At 35.6% G+C, this 26,619-nt stretch overlaps 1 protein-coding gene across 1 annotated transcript in view; it reads right to left on the bottom strand.

Moving 5' to 3' along the window:
* Window positions 1-26,619, bottom strand: part of pth1r (parathyroid hormone 1 receptor) — a 94,780-nt gene that overhangs the window by 13,468 nt on the left and 54,693 nt on the right. Inside the window, exons 3-6 of the mRNA XM_051095277.1 lie at window positions 19,183-19,293; window positions 16,176-16,300; window positions 9,069-9,163; window positions 977-1,163 (exon numbers count right to left, since the gene is read on the bottom strand). Of these exons, the coding sequence (XP_050951234.1) occupies window positions 977-1,163; window positions 9,069-9,163; window positions 16,176-16,300; window positions 19,183-19,293 (518 nt within the window). The remainder of the gene's footprint in view (window positions 1-976; window positions 1,164-9,068; window positions 9,164-16,175; window positions 16,301-19,182; window positions 19,294-26,619) is intronic.

Here is a 26,619-nt window from a genome sequence, read left to right on the forward strand (position 1 = left end):
AGCGTTATTGTTACACCAGCCATATACAAGTATAAAGAGGAAACGAAATTGCGTTTCTCTAAGGCCTGTGGAGATATATCAAGGTATAAAGTACTAAAACAAACTGTACACAATTAATGGTCTTACTTTAGTTTGGGGACCAGTTCTCACTATTAACTATGACTTTAGGCTCAATAAACTCCTCATTTGCTACTAATTAATCATTGATAAGGTAGTTATTAAGTTTAGGCATTAGTGGATTAAGGGATCTAAAATATGGTAATGGAATAAGGCAATAATATGTGATTTAAAAAGTACTAATAAACAGCCAGCTAGCACACAAATTAATAAGCAACTAGTTAATAGTGAGAACTGGTCCCTAAACTAAAGTGTTGCCCAATAAGTAAAATCAAATAAGACAATAAAAGTGTGTTGACTGCTGTGATTTGATTAAAAGCAGCTGTGATTTGATGTCCAATGCCATTGGCCTTTGTAAGACACTCATGTGATTCAATAAGACTTAAGTATTTTTGGTAAAAGGTGTTTCCCCATAGCGTCAGCTACTGATGCAATGCAGAGTGAACCAAAATCAGAAGGGAACCGGGTGGCTGCTGGATGACCGCATACTGTTTTAAGTCAAAAGAGCTGAACTTCAAATCTCTGTTAGATCTTGGGACCCATACTCATGCCAATTGAGATTATTCATGATCCTTCCTGTTACTGGGTATGAGCAACTACCATAGTTACTTTAATAGTCTTAATTACAATGTTTAATTAAAAAGGAAATTAATTTAATTCATATGAAGCTTAATTAAAATCCCAGTTCCCTGGTTACGCACATATGTGGAGATTACAGGAACGTCTTAGTGGCATGTCAACAACAACAAATGGCATCAGAGGATAACGATGTAAGTACTACTTAGGCAACAACATAATGTGAGATTCCTCGCTTACGGATTTTCACTGTTAGATATGATTGTATGTGTGCTGCACTTACAAACTTGGTTTTGTTGGCAGGAGGGGTTTCTGTGATGGATTTGAGATCCTCCACAGTGATGCGCTCCATTTCCAGCAGCGCGGCACCGGAGTACAACACCACATCTTTCACAAATATACTAATGGCCCTCAACATGAACGATATAAACAGGTGCATGTGGATGTAGTTTCTGGTGCAGTGCAGCCGCCTGAAAAATAAAACATAAGAAAAAGAGTGAAATGAGGTCAAGCAGGAGTTATTTTGTAATTAGATATAAATAGTGAGAGGTATCAAGGTACATGAAATCAAAGACCAGAATGTTGCAGATTAGTACAGTACAATAGCAGATACTTGGAGCTGTGTCTCTGTGTGTGTTTAGTTGCTCTCCAATGCCCTTTCACAGAGGCTAAAAGAACAATACTGATCTTAATTAGAGCCAGATGAGTCTGCCGCTGACTGTAACACATTCTTTGGATTTAAAAGGTTCAGAAAGCACAAATGTTGAAAATGCAGGGCTTGAAAAGTAAGCTATAAAAACAAAATTGCAAGCATGTGTTGCCCAAATTCTCTTCGGTTTGTCTACACTCTCTCAAACTAGTTTGACCGGAGCAAGTCTATTAAGTAAAAGCCCCTCCAGATTTGTTGCAGTCCTCTGAAAGCAGTGATGTTGCAGCCTGATCTCATGAAAATTCAAAATATAAAAATCTGCACAAATCCTTTATATTCTAAATATATTTGTGCAGTTATATTATACAGATAGTTTGCCCTTCAACACATACAAATAATATAAAAAAGCTACAATTTAATGCACAGTTCACATATAATGCACATGCAAATATGCACAGTGACAAATGTTTTAGTTACCATATACTATTGTATGGATATTTTCAAGCTCCGATTCAGTATTCAGTGAACTTAAAATGATTCATAAACATTTGTACCTTTCTCCAGTTGTTTCCTGTAAATATGTTTGCATTTTAAATACTGCTAGCATATCAATTAGCAGATAAATTTGTGCTGTAACAGCACAATTTCAAAATATTTTCAGAATGTTTCAGAACCTCCACTGGTCAATAATAATTGTAGGTGTTTGCTTTGGTCCAGAACCAGACAATCCCCACAAATTGTGTGTGATATGTTAAAGCTAACATGGAATCAAAATGAATTGCCCTTATTAGTATGATTGTTGGTATGATTCACTGAGTGTTCTGAGTGGTTGTTAGTTGTCAAAATATAATAATTTAAACCCAACATTCGTCACTCGCACTGCACAAGCACTGTTTTGCATCTGATTTTGTGATTTTGTTGGCCATCTCTATTGACTGATTGTGAGAGGAAAATCAGGGCTAAAATAATGCAGTGTGTAGGTGGCATAAGTAGCAGTTTAAAGGAGAAGTCCACTTCCAAAACAAAGATTCACATATAATGAACTCACCCCCTTGTCATCCAAGATGTTGATGTCTTTCTTTCTTCAGTCATAAAGAAATGATGTTTTTTGAGGAAAACATTTCTGCATTTTTCTCCATATATAGACTGCTATGGTGCCCCGATTTTGAACTTGCAAAATGCAGTTTAAATGCGACTGTAAACAATCCCAGCCGAGGAAGAAGGGTCTTATCTAGCGAAACGATTGGTTATTTTCATTAAAAAAATACAATTTAATTTTATGATTTCAAAGTTGAGGAAGAACATGAGATGGGAGTTTTTCGACATACCCTAACTGTCATGAACTGGAAAAAAAACAGTGCAAGCAGAGTAAGACAAAACGAGCGTTTGACATTAAAAAATATATAAATTGTATTCTTTTTATTAAAATAACCGATTGTTACACTAGACCCTTCTTTCTCGGCTGGGATTGTTTACAACCGCATTTGGGATCGTTTGAAGCCGCATTTAAAATACAATTTGGAAGTTCAAACTTGGGGCACCATATCAGTCCATTATATGGAGAAAAATGCTGAAATGTTTCCCTCAAAATTCATCATTTCTTTACGACTGAAGAAAGAAAGACATGAACATCTTGGATGACAAGGAGGTGAGTAAATTATTTGTAAATTGTTGTTCTGGAAGTGGAGTTCTTCTTTAATTTGCTTTCCCTAAATGTTACAATAAGGTCTTAGATGTGTTGTTAAAGGGGTGCTATTATGCTTTTTCACTTTTTGAATTTTAGTCAGTATGTGGTGTGTATCTTTGGGCAAAAAAAAAGATCTACAAAGTTACAAATCTCAAAGTCCACTCCAAAGGGAAATATTTAGTTTTAAAAAATCCCTTTTCAACAACTACAATGAACGGCTCCTTTGGACTACAACATCTGTTTTCCGCATGCAATGATGTCACAACACAGTCCATTAGAATATCATTCAATTAAATCCCTCCTACAGAAATTCTAATTGTTGGAGGGGGGTGTAGGGATGAGGTGGGGGATTAGCCAAATTTTAGTGATGCAGCGTGGAGAACCGCTTCAACGAGTTCAATGTATTAGCACGGTAATATAATGTACTGGCGATCTCGCAGGCTGAGGATGGGACTCAACACTGCCGTAGGCTATTATTTACTCACCCTCCATGCATCCTAGGTGTATATGACTTCCTTCTTTCAGACGAATGCAATCAGAGTCTAATAAAGTCTAATAAAGTGCAACCGTCCATAATAAAAAGTGTTTCACGTGGCTCCCGGGGGTCACCTGTAGCGAATCCATGCATTACAATTTTTGTAAGAAAAATTTCCATATTTAAAACATAAGTTTCACTATTAATCTAGCTTGTGCTAACTGCTTTGACAAGGGGCGTGGCAGTACTGAAACACCGCCTAAGCTGTTCGCCAATCGCAACGCAGTGGGACAGCTAACCAACCACAACACATTTCCTTTTTTCGGAAGGCTGGCCTTCATTAAACCCGGAACTAATCGAGCTATTTGTGCCAGGCTGGAAGAAAGGTATTGTAATAATGTAAATTATGTGAAAAATAATGCGTTTTTCGAACAGCAAACATGAAAGCATGTTCTAGTACACCCCCAAAACACAATCAAGACTTTGAAAAAGTTGATAGCCCTGGATAATTGCATATGGATTTATAAAAAATAATTAGTTGTCACACTCAGAAAATCAATTTTTTTGGAAACACTTTTTAAGAAACACTTTTAAATAACAGAACTAGACAGTCTTATATTGACTACAGAAATGTTCTGGACTTGTTCTGGACCTTTTTAAGATTTTGTTTCCATGACTTTTCCAGGCCTGGAAATTACATATTTGAAATTCAGTAATATTTCTAGGTTTTTCGTGGCTTTGAGAGTTTTTCTAGGAGAAATTACATTAGGAAAATTAGGCACAGTAAAAAAAAAAAAAGAAAAAAAAGAAAAAAAGACTAGACAAAAATTAAAGCCACTAAAATGAAAACAAAAACACATATTTTTTTTATAAAATATAAAGAAATAGAAAAGTGAAGGATATATATATATATATATATATATATATATATATATATATATATACACATATACACACACACACACACACACACAACAATTTCACAAAGATATATTGGTAGAAAATATGTATGCATTTTTTGTTTTCAAATATATTGAAAAATATATATATTTTTGTGGTCTTGGTTCCTATTCTTGTTCATTCAGAGAAAGAAAAAAATCAGCTAACATCTGTGTCATTTCTTACAAACACTCTAAAAATGCACACTTCAGGTGTACAGTTTGGTCTCTTCTGCAGCCAGGCACGTTGAAATATGAAACCTTTGGGGTTTATTTTTGTTATTGCTCTCTCTCCTGAGGAGAGGTTTAGAGCAGCTGTGTGGAATCGCTTGCCTCCTCGTCATTAGACTAACTGCTGTTTAACCACCGTCCCGTTGGGAACTATTGATCGGGAAGCTCCGGAGAGCCGATCTGTGTAGATCCTGGCTTCTCGAAGCGTGCCTCAAACACTGGAGCTAATGTTTGAGAGTCACCGTACTGCATGGCTGATGTCCTGGAGCTCATGCACCTGAGACCATACTACTGACACTGTGAGCGCAGAGCATGGAAACGCTGGCAGCGGATCAGCAGCAGCCCAAACGAGCCCTTATTAAAGTCATTTTCCTGACCTGCATTTCCTGGTGCCCAGGCAATGGGCTGGCTCTTAAAAACACGGAGCACTGGAGCCGAGTCAAGCTAATCTGGTACCTGTCAGCGGCTCGTTCCGAGCACGACCCGACCCTTTATTTGAATAAGCCCACTGGATAAATAACGCAGGGAACCTCTTTGCATTAATTAGTAATGAAAATGGAACGATTGAACGCAAAAGTAATAAATGCACTCATATGTCTTCATATTGAAAAAGGGCCAGTACACACGCTGGGCGACCTATTAGAGAAACATTCATTTGATGCCGTTCCTTTGGAAAACCGATCGCTTCAGTCAAGTCAAAACACAACGTTTAATTTAAGCTTTAGATGTAAAATGGTCACTTTCAGCACACTTGCAAAAACATTACGTCCTAAACTATTGTGCCTCATTCCTGAAACACGAACACAACATGCCATTCAAAGCCATTTACACATCAAATACAAAAAAATCAAATACACTTTATAATATATATACTGTAATAAAGCACTAATTTGCAAATTATTTAGTTTAGAAATCTAAGTTTCTAAATTGTTAGTACATTAATAGGTTATTTATAAATAGTCAGCTTTTTAATCATAGTCACTGTAATTAATAATTATTGTTTAATCAGCTTACTAATTACTAATTATTTTATTAGACTTCCTCATGAGTATTTGCATGTATTTTACATAACTTACATTGACTTGCTTTTGTGTAGACATGAAAACATACAGTATTTATGTATTTATATTCAGTGCTTGAAGTGGGCACTTCCGTATTTTAGCCTTTTGCGTACTGGCACTTTTTCATGCGTACCGGCACTTCTAACATGTTGCCGATATTCAGAGTCAACGTGTCAGTGTCTGAACGATTAGAAATGGCACTATATAAATCACAATACCAGGAGGAGTCGTCTCATCTCGATAATTCATGTGAACGGATGCAAGCGGAGTTGGTCTACTTCAGGGGTTGTCACCCATTCTCATGAAAGTGTGTGGGGTAGATGCGTATAATATGCACGCGAAAGCTGTGTATTATATGCATGACAAACACATGCATATCATATGCACGCCAAAGTCAATTTCAGCGTAAGAATAACATGCCAAATAGAAACAGAAAATCTTGCTATTTACACCCATTTCTATGAGACCGGGCTCTCGAATCAGTGCATTTTAATGAAAGCAATACCTTAAAATGAAAAGAAGCAGGTTTTTGTTATCACATAATTTTAAACCAGTAAACTCCTGGAAAGTCCAAGGGTTCAGTAAGTGAAATCATTCAAACTGGAAGTTCAAAATAGCGATAATACAGAGAATAGTGACTTGTGTCCAGATGCCGGTAAATTATTATTTTCAGTGTGTGTTTGGCTCAATAGCAGGAGTGTTTTATAGTGAATGCTGGCTGAAGGAGTTTTAGATTACGTGGTGGTCAGAGGTGTAGTGATTCTGAATAGATCCATCTATATTAACAGCCAGGGCTGTTATTGATTGTGGCACTATACTTACATTGCGAAATATGAAAATTAAAAAGTACTTATTTATTTATGTGGGGTTGTTAATCGGGGCGTGGAGTAGCGGCACTTCTTTTTTTCCACTTCAAGCACTGTTTATATTTATATTACTGTGACAATGAATGAAGAATTCACTGTCTGTACAATGTAGAGACAACAGTTTATAAACTAATTATGAATTACCTACAAACTAATAGTTTGCAAATGATTTATACATGCTTCGTTACTTCAATTTTTTTTATAGCGCTACCAAAACAGGTTTTACAAATTATTTATCTTAAAACTAATCTTAAAAGCTCATGTTTCATGACCATAAAAGCACATATCAACTCAATAAGAAAAATCAAAAAATGACTTAAAGTCATTTAGTTTATTGTACATCATTCCTCCTTCAATTAAATATGTAAACATTGGCAGCTAGCAGACATTCAGCTACATGTGGATATCATAACACTTGCATCAAGTAAAGAGATTTAGATGTCAACAAAAGAGGGTTATGTATATTGTACTGAGATTGTAGAAGAGCCCTGACTAAGAGCCATTTCACACATTTGTGGTGTTTAAGCAATGCAAATGTATTTATCCATATCGACAGGTTGCAGTATTTAAGCAGCACTGTAAAAAGAGTTTTGGCTGAACCTTTGCGGCATGTTACACGCTTAACTGTACTGTATGTACTGTAGCTCTATTTATCACCTAATTATGGAAGTCTGTTTCTGCCAATGAAAGAATAAAAAATAAAAAAACGGAATTGCAACCTTGTATATAAGGATTCTGACATTTTTCTTGCAATTACGAGTTTTTTTCTGTGTGATTTAAACTCTCGATTCAGACTTTTTTTTTACAGAGTTGCAAGTTATAAACTAAATAAAATTGCAAGTTACAAAGTCAGAATTGTGGGATATAAACTTGTGATTGCAAGAAAAAAGTCAAAATTGCAGGATACAAACTTCTCGCTATTGCAAGAAAAAAAACATCAGAATTGTGGGATAGAAATTTGCATTAGCGAGACAAAAGTCAGAGTTACAGGATACAAAACTTGTGATTACGGGAAAAAAGTCAGAATTTCCAAATATAAACTCACAATTGTGAGAAAAACTAAGAATTGCAGGATATAAACTCGCAAGATAAACTTGCAATTGCGAAGAAAAGAGTCAGAATTCCTGAATACAAAGTTGCAGTTGCAAGAAAAAAAGTCAGAATTGTGGGATACAAACTGACAATTACCAGAAAAAGGTCAGAATTACGGGAAACAAACTTACAGTTGCAAGACAAATATCAGAATTGCAGGATACAAACTCACAGTTGCAGAAGAAATGTCCGAATTGTGGAATACAAACTCGCATTAGCAAGAAAAAAAGTCAGAATTACAGGATACAAACTCGCAAAAAAAGTCTAAATTGCCAGATATAAACTTGCAATTGCAATGAAAAGTCAGAATTGCAGGATATAAAACTCGTAATTGTGAGAAAAATTCAGAATTATGGAATATAAGGTGCGAGAAAAAAATCATAATTATGGGATATAAACTCCCAGAGCAAAAAAAAAGAGAGTCAGAATTATGGAAAACAAAAACTTGCAATTGTAAAAAAAAAAAAAAAGACGGCAGAATACCGGGATACAAAACTCGCAAATGCAAGAAAAAAGTATGAATTGCAGAATACAAACTCGAGAAAAAAGCTGTTTCACAAAATGTCTCTTAATCAAATGTGTCACCTTTGGAAGCACGTTCACAAGAGTACCGTGATGCACACATGTGGCAGAGCTGACTCAATAGATTTCAATAACTTTCAATACAGAGTGTGTCTTTCTCCATCTGTAAACAAGGTACGGCACATGTGTTTAACGTCACAACGCCGGATCTGGGGCAGCACCGGCGCCGCCACATGCATATGTCGTGGTACTCTCGTGAACAGTAGAGACGGAAATGTGGAATAAAGTCGTTATTTTTGTTTTCTCTACGCTTCGTAAAATTACAGTTGAACCACTGATGTCACATGGACTACTTTGTTGATCATCTTGGCACTTTTCTGGGCCTTATACATGGTAGTACCCTTGCTGTCTATGGGACAGTCAGAGAGCTCTTGGACTTCATCAAAAATATCTTAAATTGTGTTCCAAAGCTGAATGAAAGTCTTACGGGTTCGGAACGACATGAGGGTGAGTAATTGATGAAAAAAAAATTCCTTTTTGGGTGAACTAATCCTTCAAATTTCTGCAACATGTCTGTTATGCAGCAGAAACGCTGGTAGTGTTACAGCTGCTACGCTGGCAAGTTTTATGCAAGAAAGAGCAAAAGAGAAAAATAAAAAATGTCAAATATGAAGAAAACAAACAATGCCGGAATATTTTATGTATACACGATGTGACATTTTTGTCCAGGCAATATCATTTCTGCACAGCCTTCAGGCTGAGAAGAAAGCCCTTAAAATTACTTTTTCAGATTCTTCATTGTGAAGGGCTTCGTCAATCCTTTCTGTGAAAACAAGGAGGTGGGTTTTTCTCACCGAAAGTATCCAAGGATGACTGTCGCCACCATAAGTGATCCCAGAGAGATGGAGTAGCCCACCGTGTAGATCAGGTAAAGTCTGTGAAAAACCTCCTGAGAATAAAGACAAAAATAAGAAAGTGAGAACAAGAACAAATAACAGCACCAGTAACAAAACAGGCTGTAGGTCTTGGTGTTCAAGCGAGAATGTTAATGCATAATTTGTTTGTTTGGTACATTTTAATGTGCAATATTTGGTAAACTAGTTGTAATTCAAATGCTATGCTGCAACATGTAAGTAACCTTATTTCCCATACAGGAATAACAATCAAACAAAAATCTGTCCAAAACATATTTTGAATTAAAGACTAAATATATGATATAAACAATATATTTTTGAAAGTTTCAACCTACACACACCAAAGTACATTTCAAAATGTATTTTAGGGGCAGGAAAATACATTTCCAGTCTCACAGTAGCTTACATTTAAGTTAAATGTGGATGAAATATCCTAAATATATATATATATATATATATATATATTTTGGTATATTTTGAAATATATTTAATATGAATTTACTTTTTGGGGGGCATACGGTTTAAATTGCAATTAAATTATTTACAGAAAGCAAGCAAAGCTCAAACTCCCATTGTAATCAATGATGCTCAATTAATCTCTTGTTTACATTGTTTGCACTGTGTTTGTTTTCTCAACAGACATGACTGTGATCAGCTATGCTCAGAGCTGCAATCTTATACTCAACAAGACATTTAAATATGATTCATGCAAGAAGACAAATTCCTTTAAAATCAGGCTATAATGGGTAAATGGTCTTTTATTTTTAAATTATGCTTGTTTTGATTGTTAAAAAAATCCTACTGACATTGTAAGTGCGCCACAGGACAAATTATTTAAAAAAAAATACAATTTATGACCTCTTTAAATCATGCATTTCATAACATTCATAACACTGGCAGCCCTAATGTGTTTTAAAAGACACATTATCTTCTATTTTTCTTTGGACTACTTCAAAATCTGGAAACTTTAAAAAAAAAAAAACATTTCTCGACACAGTATATTATGACCTCGTCTGAAACAATCCCACAGTTTCTTTATGTTTACTGCTATTTACACCACACGAAAACGCATGCCAGCAGTATCTAATTTCTGTTTGGGCTTAAACTCAGAGCTCAACCATTTGCATCCTTTGGTGTGTAAACGAAAGCAGAGCCGCTAAAGGAATTACCTATCGAATCCCTGCCTTGGGCGCTTTTTCCGCTAGAAGCACAACTGTTTATTTGGAGAGCAGGCTGACACCCGGTGACTAAGGTGTCTGCTCTCGGCCTCTTGCGAAAACAGTTTGTCTTCAAGTTCAGAGACCCGACAAAAGCTGAGCGGTGAGCCGCCACGCTTTCAACTCCGATTACTTCAGGCTGTAGGCAGCCGAGTAACTTCACATCGCGACCGCACTAACTGAGCGCGCTGGATCAGTGGTGTGCATTAGAGGAGAGCAATCTGGGGCTGATAGAACTAGAGATTTGCCAGCTGTTAACATTTAGCATGAGGGGCGATGGCCAAACCAGCGCTGTGTTTGTGCTGTTGAGTCGCTGCACTCCAAAGCATTTCATTTGCATGGATGAATTTCTCATTAACTGCACAAGTGGCTCTTGGGATTGGTGAAGCAAAAAGGCATGACCTCAAAATATAGATCTCTAAACTCGTCCCGCTGCGTTACAGATCAAAGGAAAATATCTTCCAAAAACGTGGCAAATAAAAACTGGAAACCATAATTGACTATTTGAACATTTGAACAAATAATTCTTGTGCGGCGAGCAACCAAGGGATCTGGAAAGCTAATCTGGAAAGCCTTTGTGACACAATTGTTATGAATATGAATAAACTGATCCAGCACTAATGACATGGACATCCTGCTCAGACCTGAACGATGGATGAGCAAATGAGATTTGAGCGATGACGCGTAACAGAAAACGTCTGAACTGAATTTTAGCAGATTACCTTGATGATCCACTTCATCAGGAATTGGACTCATTTTGTTCTATTCATGTCAGATTGTGGAACCAAAGATGAGTGGTATGACCATAAAATGTGTCATTTTTTAGATTTTATTATCCTGTGGTAGATACATCACAGAGTATTACAGAGTAAATCAGTCGACAGGCTAAAATTAATTGTGAGAGCAAAATGAACTTTAAAATACAGAGCGGGACACAACTCAAACTAGACAAAACGACGAAGAGCTTGCTGTTAAAGAGTATTTTTTAAGTATATAGTCCAACACAAAGTGGACATTACATCTTGGCACATTATTATAGATTTTAACTAATGGCAAATATATATATATATATAATCTCAAATATATACATAATATATATATAATATATATATATATATATATATATATATATATAATAGTTTGATAAATGTGTCAAAATATATTTACATAATAAATATATTTTCTATATTTTTGACCATTTTTGTATGCTTTTTAAATATATTTAAAATAATATAATTTTAAAGGCATTTACATTTTTTTTTTTTTAGTTTTTAATATATAGTTAGCATATATTTGAAATCAACTTTGGCTAGCCAAGAATTATATATAATATGTTATATGATAAATATGTTGTTTATGTACAAAATATTTGTATTTATATATAATATAAATTATATAAAAATGATAATAAATATATATAGTTGTAAATATTCCTTAAATATATATGGATGTGTTTGTATTCATATACACATAATAATTACACATAGTACATTTACATATATTAGGCAATGTCAAACTTTTATTTTGTATGCAATTAATTACGATTAATTGTTTGACAGCTCTATATGTATATGTGTATGCCCTGTGTAGCCCTATGGTATATGTGGTCACAGGTATATATCAAATATTTTACATTAATTTAATCTTTTCACCTTCTGGCTTACACCAAGATCTAAATAAAAAGAAATTAAATACTTTGCATTTGTAAACTAATTAATTAATTGGACTACAGGCATTAACATATGGTTAGTTGATATGTAAACTTTTTTTAAAAATTATTTATTTATTGCATTTTAAGTGAAACCAGGTACATTATGATTAGGGCTGCCAAGTTCATTTGTTAATTTGGTGTGATTAATTAACATGTTAAAATTACGAACATGACCCAGACCTGTACATGATCTTACACTGAATGCAGTTTCTGATAAACATATATGATGTAGCCTATGAGAATGCAGTTATATGCTCCTAAAATGCAAAGTATGAGGGCAAAAATGTCACATTTAGCAACAGCACATAAGCAAAATCTGTATTTTTCCTGCATGTCTGCATGACCAAATCAATGTGATATCGATTTTATACAATAGTTCAATAAACAAGAAGTTAATATTTATTAATATGTTAATATTAATTTGTAATGAGTATTACAAATCACAATATCATAAGTATTGTCTGCTTTTGCTCATTTTCACAAACAAAAATAGTTCCAAACAAACCATAGCAGTTGAGCTTTCCTGAGCAACACAGTGTTGTTTAGTTACTGAATGAATCCTTGTTTTTGAACAAATCGAGTAAGCCAATGATTCATTGACTTATTCATAAAGTGAGACACTTTGCTTTGTTTCTGAATGAATCAGCTGTTTGAATGAACCGTTAATTGAATGACTCACTCAATAAGTCTTGCCACCACCTACTGGTGGTTTAAGTTTTATATTTAGAGTATCATTTACATTTAGCATTGTAAATGCATTCATGCCACCTCTGAGTCTGAACAATTTGTATAGCTAAACGTCACTTCAGATGCAACTTCTGAAAACAATGTTATAGCCAGATTACAGCCTTAAAAGGGCGTGTAATGTAATGTCTACAACAGGAATGCATTGGTGGCCAAAACATCATTCATTAGCTGATGTTGTTAAAGAGACACCATAATAACAAACACATCACAGCACACTTACAAGCTCAAATCCTTTTAGATGTTCAGCTACAGCGAGTATCTCCACAGTGTCTCAGTAATCCAGATGTTTTCTATTACTGGTTTCGGTGAACTACATTGATTATGCTGATTCCATTGATTAAATTCAGTTCAGACTTGTGAAGTGGAATAGTGTTTCACTGAGAGTTCAGCTGATGTGCATTCCTCATCTAAATGATAAATAGTTCAGCCCACAGCTCAGCTTTTTGCTCGTCTACGCCACAATCAAAAGCACACAGATGAGAGAAACGAATCTAAACAAAACTAAACAAACAGAAGACTTCAGTGTCAACATTGATGACTAATGAACTGTGTTCACACAATCTGGTTTGACTTTTAAAGGAATATGAAAAAAAAAATTTACTGATGTTGTTCCAAGTCCGCATGCTTTCTAAAGGCACGATAGCTTTGATAGAGGACCAAATCAAATTCGCAACAACTAAGGCGGGAATTCATTAATCAGCTGTGACTCTTTGAACATCTACTGTATGGCAACACAAATACCTGTGCCGTATTCGCAAAACACCTGCAATCCAGTTCGGCGTGCACAATGCTGAAAATGTGCTGCATCTTCAGTCACTGTGCACACATGCCTCTTCTATGTAAATTATGCTCATTTAACATTGTTTCCTATTCACAAAAATAACCTGGCGCAATTTGCATTACCTAATGAGGTAGTAGTTTATGCACTGAAAAATATCTTAGCTGCTTGTTCAATGTACTTAATTAAATGAGCTAAAGCAACACAACTGCTGAACATTTCATCACATTAATTTCACTGTGTTCAGTCCATGCATATGTTAACTGAAACTAGGCATTAGATGTTTAATTCACAGTATTCTTTGCTTCGGGTTAGATGAGGACAGTAAATGTTGAAAGTAAGAACTATTTTATGTGTTTTTGGGTCAAGGGAAAGATCTTTTGGGGTTAAATGTTCATTTGCGCTTGACATTTAAAGGAGCTTCAGTAAGTTTTGTGGTTATTGTGCTGAAGAATAAAGTCTGTGTTTAGATTGTGGGCAGCTACATGATTAAAGACTATAGCGTGTGCTACTGCTCTCAAGGAGCAAAGCTCTGCTAATGTTAGCACAGCGATGAGCAACTTCTTGCTTATTTGCTGAATTTGCATGCTACGTGTTACAACTCTTTTAAAAGGTTACTAAAAGGTTTTTCAGTTTACTATATACTGGAATCTAGTCAATATAATTAGTCAATATAATTAAGCTGATATAACTAAAAAGCATTGCCTAAGTTCAGCTAAAAACTTTTGCTTGCTGAAAACTTTTAAGTGTGCATGTAAAGAGTACCTAAATTTAACAGCTATTAACACACTAAATTAGGTCTTAATTTATCAATACATATTTTATTCTTTCTTCATTAAACATTTTAGATTTATAACTACTTACAGCAGAGTCTGAGATCCACCCATATATATATATATATGATACAAAAAAATCTTAATGCATTATTATTAACTATTTACTTACATAAAGTAATATTAACCCTTGTTCGTTAGTAGTCAATATTTTTTCTAATTAAATAATCATTATGACTAAGTAAACATTACACTGAAAAAAATATTTTGTGATTACACAAAATGATCTTACTTTTTGACATACACTTTTAGTAAAATAGTCAACGGTTTTTACTATTATTATTATTGGTAACACTTTATTTTATGGGTCCAAAAATATGCATTAGTTAAGCATGTACACACTAGTAATAATGATTAACCTAACATATAGCAAGGGAATATTAGCCATTGAAGGATTAACTTTCATATGATAAATAAGCAAAATTAAATATTAGTAGCAGTTTAGCCATAATTATTGGCTTATTTTGGTCAGTAAACTTAAATGTGAACCTGGACCACAAAACCAGTAGCATGGGTATATTTGTAGCAATAGCCAAAAATACACTGTCTGGATCAAAATGATAGATTTTACCATAAATACATCAAAACAAATTTCTGCTTGGTAATATGCACTTGAACAGCTTGAATGTAACTCTACCCCCCTTGCCTCATTTACTATACGCGGATATATGAATATGCAATTAACCACGCCCCCACGCAATGACTGATAAAACTAAGTTTTTACTAGCGGACAACTACAGTGGATACTGTAACATTTGTTAAAGTTACTTATTTGGCAATGTTGTCCCCTTAAAATGCCTTGAAGGCTCAAATGCAGCCTAGTTTGTGATTCCAGTTTGCGCCCGTGACCATATGCGAGTAAAGTGCAGACGGCAATGCGGGAGAGGTGCGTCTGACTCCGGTCTACTTTTACACTGTTACCGCAGGGTTTTTTTTTTAAGTTAGCGCCTAGCGGTTGTGCTCTATATGCTTTATTAAATGCTCTATTTAATATTTGGTTTCCATGCTATTTTGCATGCTAATAACAGGAATCTTGATTTTCTCTACAGGGGGACTTAAAAAAAAAATTACCCTTATGACTGGTTTTGTGGTCCAGGGTCACAAATATCGCTTAATAAGTGCCACAATAAATGGGGCCCAAACTGTCTTTATTACACTATTTTAGCAACTGCAAAACCACCACTAAGTAAACATAATTACTAACTTCACATTATTCAGTTAACTTAATAGATGGTGAATTACTGAAATATAAATAACTACACAAAAATAATATATGGTTTTCTAAATAGTAAATGGCTAAAACATAATACATGTTTGGATTAAAGTGAGAAGTTATCACTGCTCTAATATTGCTAGCTATTGCTTTTTGAATGAAGCAACAGAGACAATTGTGTTTGAGAGAAAGGCTATTTCAAACAAATATCATCTCAGTTATTGTCCAAACACATTGTCATGCATTGCATTCATTTATATGTACATCTGCTTCAATGTTACTGTCTACTGCAAGTTGCCTGATCTGCATAAGAAAACGGGTGATAAACCAGTTCAGTCAGGATGTGAAAGAAAACAACAATTTTAGCAGGCACCATGAGGAATACAATATGAGGATAAACAAATAAATGTGGAATTAATTAGCAAATACCACAGTTTTCATTAGTTTCAGGTGATGGTACTTTACATCAAATCTACATATTAAAAATGCTTTCTGAATCCAAATTTGACTTGATTTGATAAGAGCAACAGTAATGTTGAAGTTCTTACCCTCTCTTGAGTCGGGTCAGAATGGTTGAGGAATTTGGCGCACTCGCTGTAATTAGCCCAGGTTTTGTTGTTATTTGACACCAACTCCCAGGTCCCATTGCTGTCACAGCGCCGGTAAGCATGTCCTGTGGATACATTACAAACATACTCTAACAAAGCAACCATGCCTTCATTTAGGACATTCAAGTATTGATTTTTCAATCAGACTGACAGTACAGAGCTACAGCGTATGAAATTATCAATTTTTGCCACTATTAGCACCAAACGGTGCTAAAAATATGGATTAAATTATTGATAAAAGGAATACAATAAAAAACAACCACAACAGAGGAGGCCTGAGTAACATGTCCAATTAGTGCATTCGTATGTAGGTCTCTAGTGTAACTAACAGATCTCTAAAGCTCTACTGCAAATAGATATTTAGCAACTAAGATTGTTGTTTGGAAAGCAGTTTGAATCATGATTCAAAATCAAGATTGTCATTACCACCATTAAAGAACTTTACCTATTAAAATAGAGTGTTAAATTACTGTTTTAATTCAGGAATTAATATAATACAACCTAATACATATCAATGTAAACAATACAAAAATATACTTTTAGGGAAAGTAATGTGCGTTTTGCGTCAAAAATATGTGAGTTTTAGAGTTTTTCAACTTTTTAGGTTATTCAGAAACACTTTATTTTAAGGACCAGTTCTCACTATGAACTAGTTGCTTATTAGCATGCATATTACTAGCATATTTGCCTTTTATTAGTACTTATAAAGCACATATTAACATTTTAAAATTAGGAGTTTTTTGAGGCAAAGGTCATAGTTAATGGTTAGTTAATAGTGAGAACTGGTCCCCAAATTAAACTGTGACCGGATATTCACTTCAGTATTAATGTATTGCCTTTGAAGTGGTTTATAAAGGTGTTTTTTCCCCTTTTATTTTTAAAGGAATCATGAAACTGTGATTATATATAGAGATACAGTCATGGTCAAAAGTTTACATATATCTTGAAGAATCTGCAAAATGTTCATTATAAGAGGGATCATACAAAATGTGATAGTTGTTCATGAGTCTCTTGTTTGTCCTGAACAGAGAAACTGCCTTCTGTTTTTCAGAAAAATCCTTCATGTCCCACTAATTCTTTGGTTTTTCAGCATTTTTGTGTATTTGAACTCTTTCCAACAATGCCTGTATGATTTTGAGATCCATCTTTTCACACTGAGGCCAACTGAGAGACTCATATGCAACTATTACAGAAGGTTCAAACGCTCACTGATGCTTCAAAAGGAAAAACCATGCATTAAGAGCCAGGGGTGAAAACTTTTTGAATTTGATGGTCAGAGTAAATGTAACTGTTTTCTGGGAAACATGTAAGTATCTTCTGTAGATTTGAAGGGCAGAACTAAATGAAAAAAAAAAAATTATATTTAGGCAAAATAAGAAAAATGTACACATCTTCATCCTGTTTTCACCCCTGGCTCTTAATGCATCGTTTTTCTTTTTGGAGCATCAGTGAGCATTTGAACCTTCTGTAATAGTTTCAGGTCAGTACTAAATAAAAAATAACATGCATTTTGTATGATCCCTCTTATTTTGATAAAGTTATTAACATTTTGCAGATTCTGCAAGGTGAATGTAAACGTTTAACCTCAACTGTATATCCTATTTAAAATATCTAATGTAAGTAATATACAGTACAAATCTAGTTAAAATAATTACGTTATTCACACTGTTTTTTGACTAATTAAGATATAGTGGTGGAATATTTATTCAGTTTCAGTAAAACAATCCAAGCAATATTTTGCTTTGCCTCAGTGAACAACTAAGTTGCTGCTTACTAATAGGTAGTAAGCTAGCTGTTAAGTTTAGGTATGGGGTTGATACAAGGATCTAGTAATGCAGAATAAGGCATTAAAACGTGCTTTAATAATACTAATAAACAGACATTTTTCTGATTTTTCTGTCATTCTTCAGATTTTGGGAAAGACTGAAACAGTATGAACTGAATGTAAAGTGAAGTACCTATACGTACAAATCGCTGCAGTTTCCATTTGAAATGAACACTAGAGACAGTGAAACTCCGACGACTTTTATTCCTTTTCACACAAAGTATGATTTCCTGGGCCAGTTTTGATTAAGAAAGCATGATTGCCAGCACAATTCATTGCACAATATTATAACAATTTTACATGCTGCAAGATTTGAAAACTGATACTTTTGAATGTTATTATCATATATACAGCGGCATATGTATGAGTTTTCTGACGCATTAGGCTTGCCCAGTAGCTCATGCGATACAGTGTTAGACTTCAAAAGGGAAGTGCTCCAGTACAAATCCTTTTAAACTACGGTTTGACAAAACAGCTCAAACCTGCATAGAAGTAAAATAGCACAGTTGCATCTGTGTATGCATTTTTACATCACTTTCACATTGATTAACACTATCTTTGAATTCTGAACCACCACAACACGTACCTGAAGCAACGTAATAAAAATGTGCCCGTGGTCACGTATTGAACGCATGTTTTAGCCTTACTCACTGGACATTTCACTGCCGTGAAACCTGCAATAATGTATGTAACAGCCATGTTGCGGAAACGACACCACAAGCACGTATTTCCAATGAGCCCGGATTGTTTTGTATTGTTTTCTCCCTTGGATTTTGGATTGCTCATGCTCATGTCACTTTGGCAACAGCTAAATGTATAAATGCAAACGTAATGAAGTTAAGAACGGCACCGCTAGCTCTCAGTTCACTGTCCAGGTACAAAATACATCTGCTTTATGAAAACACACCCTGTTTTTGTTATGAATACAAGTCAAGCATGTAATAATGTGTGGAAATATTCCAAAATGTTTGTCTGAAAGATGAGTCAAGAATTTGGAGCATTAACAAAAGCACAGATTTTGGAGGGGGTGGTTTCCAAATATGTGTATGCTGGAGGTTGTCCAATATTGTAAAGGACACGCCATCTGCATTAGACACGTATCAGTTCGCTTTTCAAGCTCACCTTTGTGGTTGAAGTCATGTATGTACACCGGGCAGGCAGCGGACACCGTCCTTCCAGGAAGTCCCTCGGGCCAGCATACAATGCCATCCCACTCCGGCATGCAGTAACCCTCTATAACACAAAGCAGGATTGACATTTAGATAGAGTGAACTCCACTCCTCCAGAAGCTGCACCACCCACCCACTCCAGCAATACATGAATAACCTCCTCCACAATCTGTGGACAGAGACAGAGAGGATCCAGTGGAGCTGACAGAAGGCACTCGGACACATTTAACTGAATGACAGTGGTACAGTCTTTACTGTTCTATCTGCTCGATATACTCAGACAAAACAGAAAGTGTCAATCACTGTAACAATGCATAGATTTCAATGCACTGCTATCTTGTTCGCCCTTTACGTGAATGTTTCTATTGCAGATTAAAGTCCACGTGGAACGGCGTTTATAACCTATTTTACTTCAGTAATCTGATGTGAAACTAGAAAAGAAAAAAACATATCTATTGAGAATTAACTGGATCACGAAAAGCAGTGCGGTACCAGAATGAGCCCCTCGAGTGAAGGGGCTAAAAAGTCAAATGGATTTGTTTCTGGAAAGTTGCTGCGGTTATTACATTTTAATCATAAGGACACATATTTTTTCATGACTTATTTTTAATAGTGCACACCACTGCAACCGTAAATAGGGTACATTTTGGTTTCGTGTTGATTTTAAAGACGCAGCTTCAAAAAAGCACATTTTGTTTTTTCCTCAGATTTTATGCTCTATTTCCACCTGGTATTAAGATGCACTTTCAATGATTCGATCACAAGTGGTCAGCGGAGATGCATACGGTTTCCACCTAATATTAAATGCATTTCAAATGCATTTCGTGACCACTTCTGTTTTTATCCTTGAGACACTCCAATCTAATTTAATCAGACTCAACATTACCTTTTCGGGAACAGAGAGTGTGGCACACAAATGCTATTGACTGAACAAACCCAAGTTACACACATTATGAGTCATTGGAAAAAGAAACGAATGAAGGGATGAAGAAAGCAGCTGCATTTCAAGCGTAATCTGTGCGTTATGGTAGAATACAGCCAAGTCTGAATCATTTGTTTTGGTATTGCTTTATTACAATGATTATGTATTAGTTTAGTAAGCGGAGAACAGGTGGTCATTTGTACGCATTCGACCACATGAGTGTTTATACTACAAAAGCAGTCTGGTTGAATGTAGGGATATGTGGGACTAGTTTTATTCTAGCTTCATGCAATCTTTTTTTTTTTAATCAGCACTTGAATGTACGTAAGTTTCATGCTAAAATCAACATTTTGAACAAAAAACTGAAAAAACACATTTTTGTAAAAGACTATGTCTGGAGTTTGCAAAGTCCTATACCACTTCCTGGATCAGCATTTTATTCTGTAACATTAGACAGTTCTCATTTACATGCTGTTTAATGCTTGATGAGTGTGTTATTTTACATATGCATCTTACATACACAATCATGTTTCTGCTTCTTATTCACTGTGAAAACATGGAAATGCAGAAAATTCCGTCAATGGAGAGGAAAGTGTTAAACGCGTTTTCGCATATGGAATAAACCAACATGCTTTAGACCCCATTTACACTGTATTTAGCATTGTCCAGTTGTGACTGGATTAACAAAAAATGCATCTTTCTATACCAGATGTAAACAGAGCCTTCAGGGCATTCAAGAGTGAAATGCCTTGCACACAACCATGATCTCTCTAGTACTGCTATTTTTCTTCAACAGTCAAAAGTTCTCAAGTCCTAAAGTATACTTATACATATATGATGTTACATTATACATACAAAACTATGGATGTGCCTGAAGCTGAATACCTTGTTTTGGAATGGCACAGAAAATGAATAATGCATTCTACTGAGCCCCTAAACGGACATGGTTAGGCTTGCCACGGTAGTTGGCGTGTTACACGGTGTACGGCCATACTGTGACCCGAATTACACCATCAAGATGTGGACTCAGAGAAAGACTGTGAGGATTCAGGGTGTGATTTGGGACAATTCGAAAGCAAAAGTAATGGTGAGCATGCATTCAAAAACAATTTCAATACCCTGCTTATTTACAGTGTCTTCCTGATGCCCACAAATTGTATGCAATATAATTTCCCAACTATATAATTGTGAGAGAACGCAAAAGCATTGCAATATATTTTTCCCTCCCATCTTATATATTTTTTCCATCACCATGTCCCTTTAGGGGGTCCACTAAATGTGCTATTAATTTTCTGTGTCTTTCCACAGTGCATTATATTTGCATATAATTCAATATGTATTATAATACTGTTGACCAATTTCAATAACAGCAAATATGAATCTGAGAGAATTTTGCAGTTTTGCATGTATGTACACAATGAGTACATTTTATTAAATGCTTAACTGCATAATGTAACTAGATATCAGCCAGACTGTCTTTGCATTTTGAGATTTCAAGTTCAGTGCAAGTCTATCAGTGATTTCAGTTCTGCACTTCTATTATAATCAGTGATGCTGACTACAATGCTTAATGAATTTCTTATGATGAAAAGCATTTGTGAGAGTGCATAAATTAACAGTGAGATCATTACATTCAACAGACGTGGCTACGATTCTCAGCGCTGCAACCTTTTATGCATGTAGATCTAAATATAATATTATAATTAACACCTTTCATTCTTAGTTAATCTTGGCAGGTGTACGTTTTCAAAAGAGCTCCAAGTATAATACTTCTTTGATACGTAAAGACGCCAACCAGTCATAGCAGTGGGTCTTTACATTGAAGTCTTAAAAGAGATCCATCTATTTAAAGTGTTCAAATCCGAGGACTAAAATCAGGGTAAAAAGTACAATTTACTTCTATGATGGTAGTTTTTGATGTACAGTACAAGCATTATAAGTGTACCCCAGGAAATGTGATTCATGAACCCCTTAAATATCTATGTTTCACTCATTTGTCAGAAATATGACAAATTGAAAGAAAACGCCCACAGTTCTATGTGGGATGACTAATACAAGCTAATGATCCTAAACTTTAAGTTAGCACTGTAGAGTTAATGATAGATTGTGTATGATTGCATATAAAGTCTTTAAACTTGTTTTTATAACCCCCTGGAATGATTTATTTCTGCACTTTCTGCATTTACAATTTTGGTGGATAGCACTTTAGTGTGACAATGACTTCTGTTACACATGTGACACCATCTTCAAAACTGCAGCATATACAGGCAAAATTGCTTTCAATTGCTTAAACAACTTCAACACAGTGCAAACTTTTATCACATCTTTTATTTCTGCTTTGTGTCACGACATGCTATAACTTTAAACTTCAGACCAAACTGACACCAAAAGCTTCTATTCAGCAGCTTCTATTCCTGCACTAGTAACAATGGCTCACGCCAATCAACTCTCTGAAAATGAAAGAGTGTAGGAACAAAAGAACGAAGCTTAGATTTAGACCACCTACAATATTTCAAAGTCTGTTCTTGAATGTAAGTATGAAAAATGGCCACAGTTGATAGAAAAATCGAAATATCTTGAAATACATCAATGCCAATAAGAATCTAAATGATTAATGAAAGTTAACACATTTGGTCCCACTTTATATTATGTGGCCTTAACTACTATGTACTTACATTTAAATTAATAATTTGGTACAATGCACTTATTATGTACATACATGTTTTACATTGTACGTATATTTGGAAAAAATACCTGAATGTAATTACATTTATAAGTACACTGTTGACCCATCCTTTACACCTTAACCCACCGTTAAACCTACCCATACCACCAAACCTGTCCCTAAACTTACCTGTATCCCACCTTAATAGCAGCAAAAGTGTTTTGCAATAAAATATGAACACAACACAAAGTACATTGTACTTATTTTTAGATGTAAGTACACACTAGTTAAGGCCACCAAATATAAAGTGGAACCACACATTTATATGCACTTTTAAATACTTTTCTTTTGTGAGCAGGGGTTCGGGGTTCGGTCCTGGCAGCCGTGTCATTATTGACTTTGTGTGTCAATGTTTGTTTTATGTATGAGCACATTGTGTTTGTGCTGGCCATGTGCTCCCCTTGTCCATGCCTCCTTGTGTCCCTTTACCATGTCCATCTGTTTAGTCATTATCGAGTCCTCATTTTGTTAATTTTCACCTGTTCCTTGTCTGATTTCCTTCCTTTTGTGCTTCTTTCCTATTGTTTAGTGCCACACATTTACTGTTGCATCTTTTGTGCCTCTTGCTTCTTAGTTGTCTTGCCTTGTCCTGTTATTGTGTTGTATACCCATGTCCGTGTGTGTTCTAGCCATCAACTCAGGACAGTAGATTCTGCCAGCTTGTTTATCCCAGCCTCTGAACTGTCCCGCCAGGCTCTGACCCCTGGTTTTGCCTGTGCGGACTGCCTGCTTATTTACTGCCCATTTTTCTGTCATTGACAGATCCTGCTTCAGTCCCTATAGTTTCCTCACCACCTGACTATCAACCGCTCTGCTTGCCTGATTATCGACCTGTCTGCTGTCAACAGTTCGCTGACTGGTTTCAACTCTCACTTGGCCCTTACACTCTTTTAGTTATTTCTATTATGACAACTTTCTGAATAGTTTAGCATGGCAATGGATATGACCATATTAATGCATTTGATCTTGGCAGAACAGATCTGCCATGCATGCTACTGCTGCTGTTGATTATTGCTGTTTCAGTGCAAGTATGGATACTTGCTGCTGCCAATACATCAGACACGCTCTTGTAAGCATGTAATGCATTTAATAACTCACAGCACATCTAGACAGGTGGAGCAGGGGGAGGTGGAGGGTTTCTAATCCAAAAAAAAGAAACACTGAATCAAAAAATTAAACTGTTGAGCAGCAATCTCATTAACTGCAGATGCAACTAGAGATGCAAACAGGCAGGAAAATTCATGAATTTACAAAATTTTCAAAAGTTTCCTAAAGTTCTAAAAAATCTTTAAAAGTTTCCAAAAATTCTGTCAAGTTTCCAGATATGTACTAGAAGTTTTCTGCCCCTTTGCAATCCTAGATGCAACAGAGACCATGTAGTAAACAGACATGGCTAATACAGAAAACCATTAAACTGTTGAGCAACAATCTCAAGCAGAACATTTCCAGAAAATTTCTCGAAACATTCCAAATGTTTCCAAAAATTTTCCAAAAATTTTTCCTAACGTTTCCAAAAAATCCTGGCAAGTTTCCAACAATTATGGAAAGTTTCCAGTAATGTACTAGAAATTGTCTGCCCCTTCGCAACCCTAGATGCAACAGAGACTTCAAATCTGCTTGTGCAATGTAGTAAATGATGTGAAAGCTATCAAATTGCATGTAAATGACCTATCAGTCTGTTCTATCTAAATTTTCATGATTGAACTAGATAGTACAGAGACTTGCTACTGAAAATACATGCACAGACATGCTTTTGTGAGTATTTAGTATATTCTGCTGCTGCACAAAGAGCAAACAGGCAAAATAACAAATAGACAGGTGGAGCTGGGGGAGGTGCAGTTTTTCTGATACAGAAAGCACTGAATCAAACCGTTTAATTATTAAACAGCAAGCTCAGTGGCTGCAGATTCAACAGAAACCAGTCTGCTTGTTCAAAATAGCAAATGATGTAATAACTAGGGATGCAAACGGGCAGGAAAATTCCAGTACATTTCCGGAAACTGTCCAAAGGCTTCTGATTTCTAAAAAAAAAAAAAAAAAAAAAAAAAAATCCTGGAAAGTTTTCAAAAAATCCTGGCAAGTTTCCAAAAAATCTGGCAAGTTTCCAGAAATGTGCTAGTAGAAATACTTTGCGCTTTTGCAATCCTAGATGCAACAGAGACTTCAAATCATCTTGTACCATGTAGTAAATGATGTGAAAGCTATCAGATTGCATGTAAATGACCTATTTGCTCCTAGTCTGCTCCATCTAGATTTTCATGATTGAATTAGATAGCACAGAGACTTGCTATTGGCAATACATACACAGACATGCTTTTGTGAGCATTTAATACATACTGCTGCTGCACAAAGAGCAAATGGACAAAATAACAAATAGACAGGTGGAGCTGGGGGAGGTGGAGGGTTTGTGTGATAACTAGTGTGATAACTAGAGATGCAAACTAGGGATGCAAATGGGCAGGAAAATTCTAGTAAATTTCTGGAAACTTTCCAAAGGTTTCTCAAATTTTTCAAAATCTTCCTAAAGTTTCCAAAAAATCCTGGAAAGTTTCCAAAACATCTGGCAAGTTTCCACAAATGTACTGGAAATGTTCTGCCTCATTGCAACCCTAGATGTAACAGAGACCAATCAGCTTGTGCCACGTAGTAAATGATGTGAAAACTATCAGACTGCATGTAAATGACCTATCAGCCTGCTCCAGTTTCATGACTGAACTAGATAGTACAAAGACTTGCTACTGTCAATACATACACAGACACACTTTTGTGAGCATTTAATACATACTGTTGCTGCACTAATAGCTTACATAAAATTAACTGTAGCACATCTAGACAGGTGGAGCTGGGGGAGGTAGAAGGGCAAATGGGCAATTCTAAAGCTTTCCAAAAGTTTCCAAAAAATTTTCCTAAAGTTTCCACAAAATGCTGGCAAGTTTCCAAAACTTCTGGAAAGTTTTCACATATGTACTAGAAATATTTTGTGCCTTTGCAACCCTAGATGCAACAAAGACTTCCAATAAGCATGTGCCATGTAGTAATTTATGTGAAAGCTATCAGATTGCATGTACATTACCTATCAGACTGCTCTATCTAGAGTTTCATAACTGAACTAGATACAGAGACTTGCTACTGGAAATACATACACAGACATGCTTTTGTGAGCATTTAATACATACTGCTGCTGCACAAAGAGCAAATATAATAATAAAAAAACAAATAGACAGGCGGAGCTGAGGGAGATGGAGGGTTTCTGATACAGAAAACACTAAATCAAACGGTTTAACTGCTGACCAGCAAGCTCAGTGGCTGCAGATGCAACAGAAACCAATCAGCTTGTTTCACATAGTAAATGATGTGATAGCTATCAGTCTGGACCATTCTAGAGTTTCATGACTGCATCAGATAGCTCTATTATGACAACTCGTGGAATGGTTTAGCATGGTAATGGATATGAAAATGTTAATGTATTTGGTCTTGGCAGACTGTGCAATGCATGCTGGTGAAATTATTGTTACTGATTATTATTACTGCTGAGCAAGTATGGAAACTTGCTACTTCCAAAACATCCACAGACACACTGCTGTAAGCATTTAATACATACAAACAGCTTGCATGAAATCACACTTAACACATCTAGACAGGTGGAGCTGGGGGAGGACGAGAGCAAGCTCTTTGGTTGCAGATGCATCAGAGACCAAATAACTTGTGCAATTTTGTAAATGACAGCTAGCAGATCGTAGAGG

Source organism: Labeo rohita, chromosome 2 (genome assembly GCF_022985175.1).
Source record: "Labeo rohita strain BAU-BD-2019 chromosome 2, IGBB_LRoh.1.0, whole genome shotgun sequence".
Classification (NCBI taxonomy): Eukaryota; Metazoa; Chordata; class Actinopteri; order Cypriniformes; family Cyprinidae; genus Labeo; species Labeo rohita.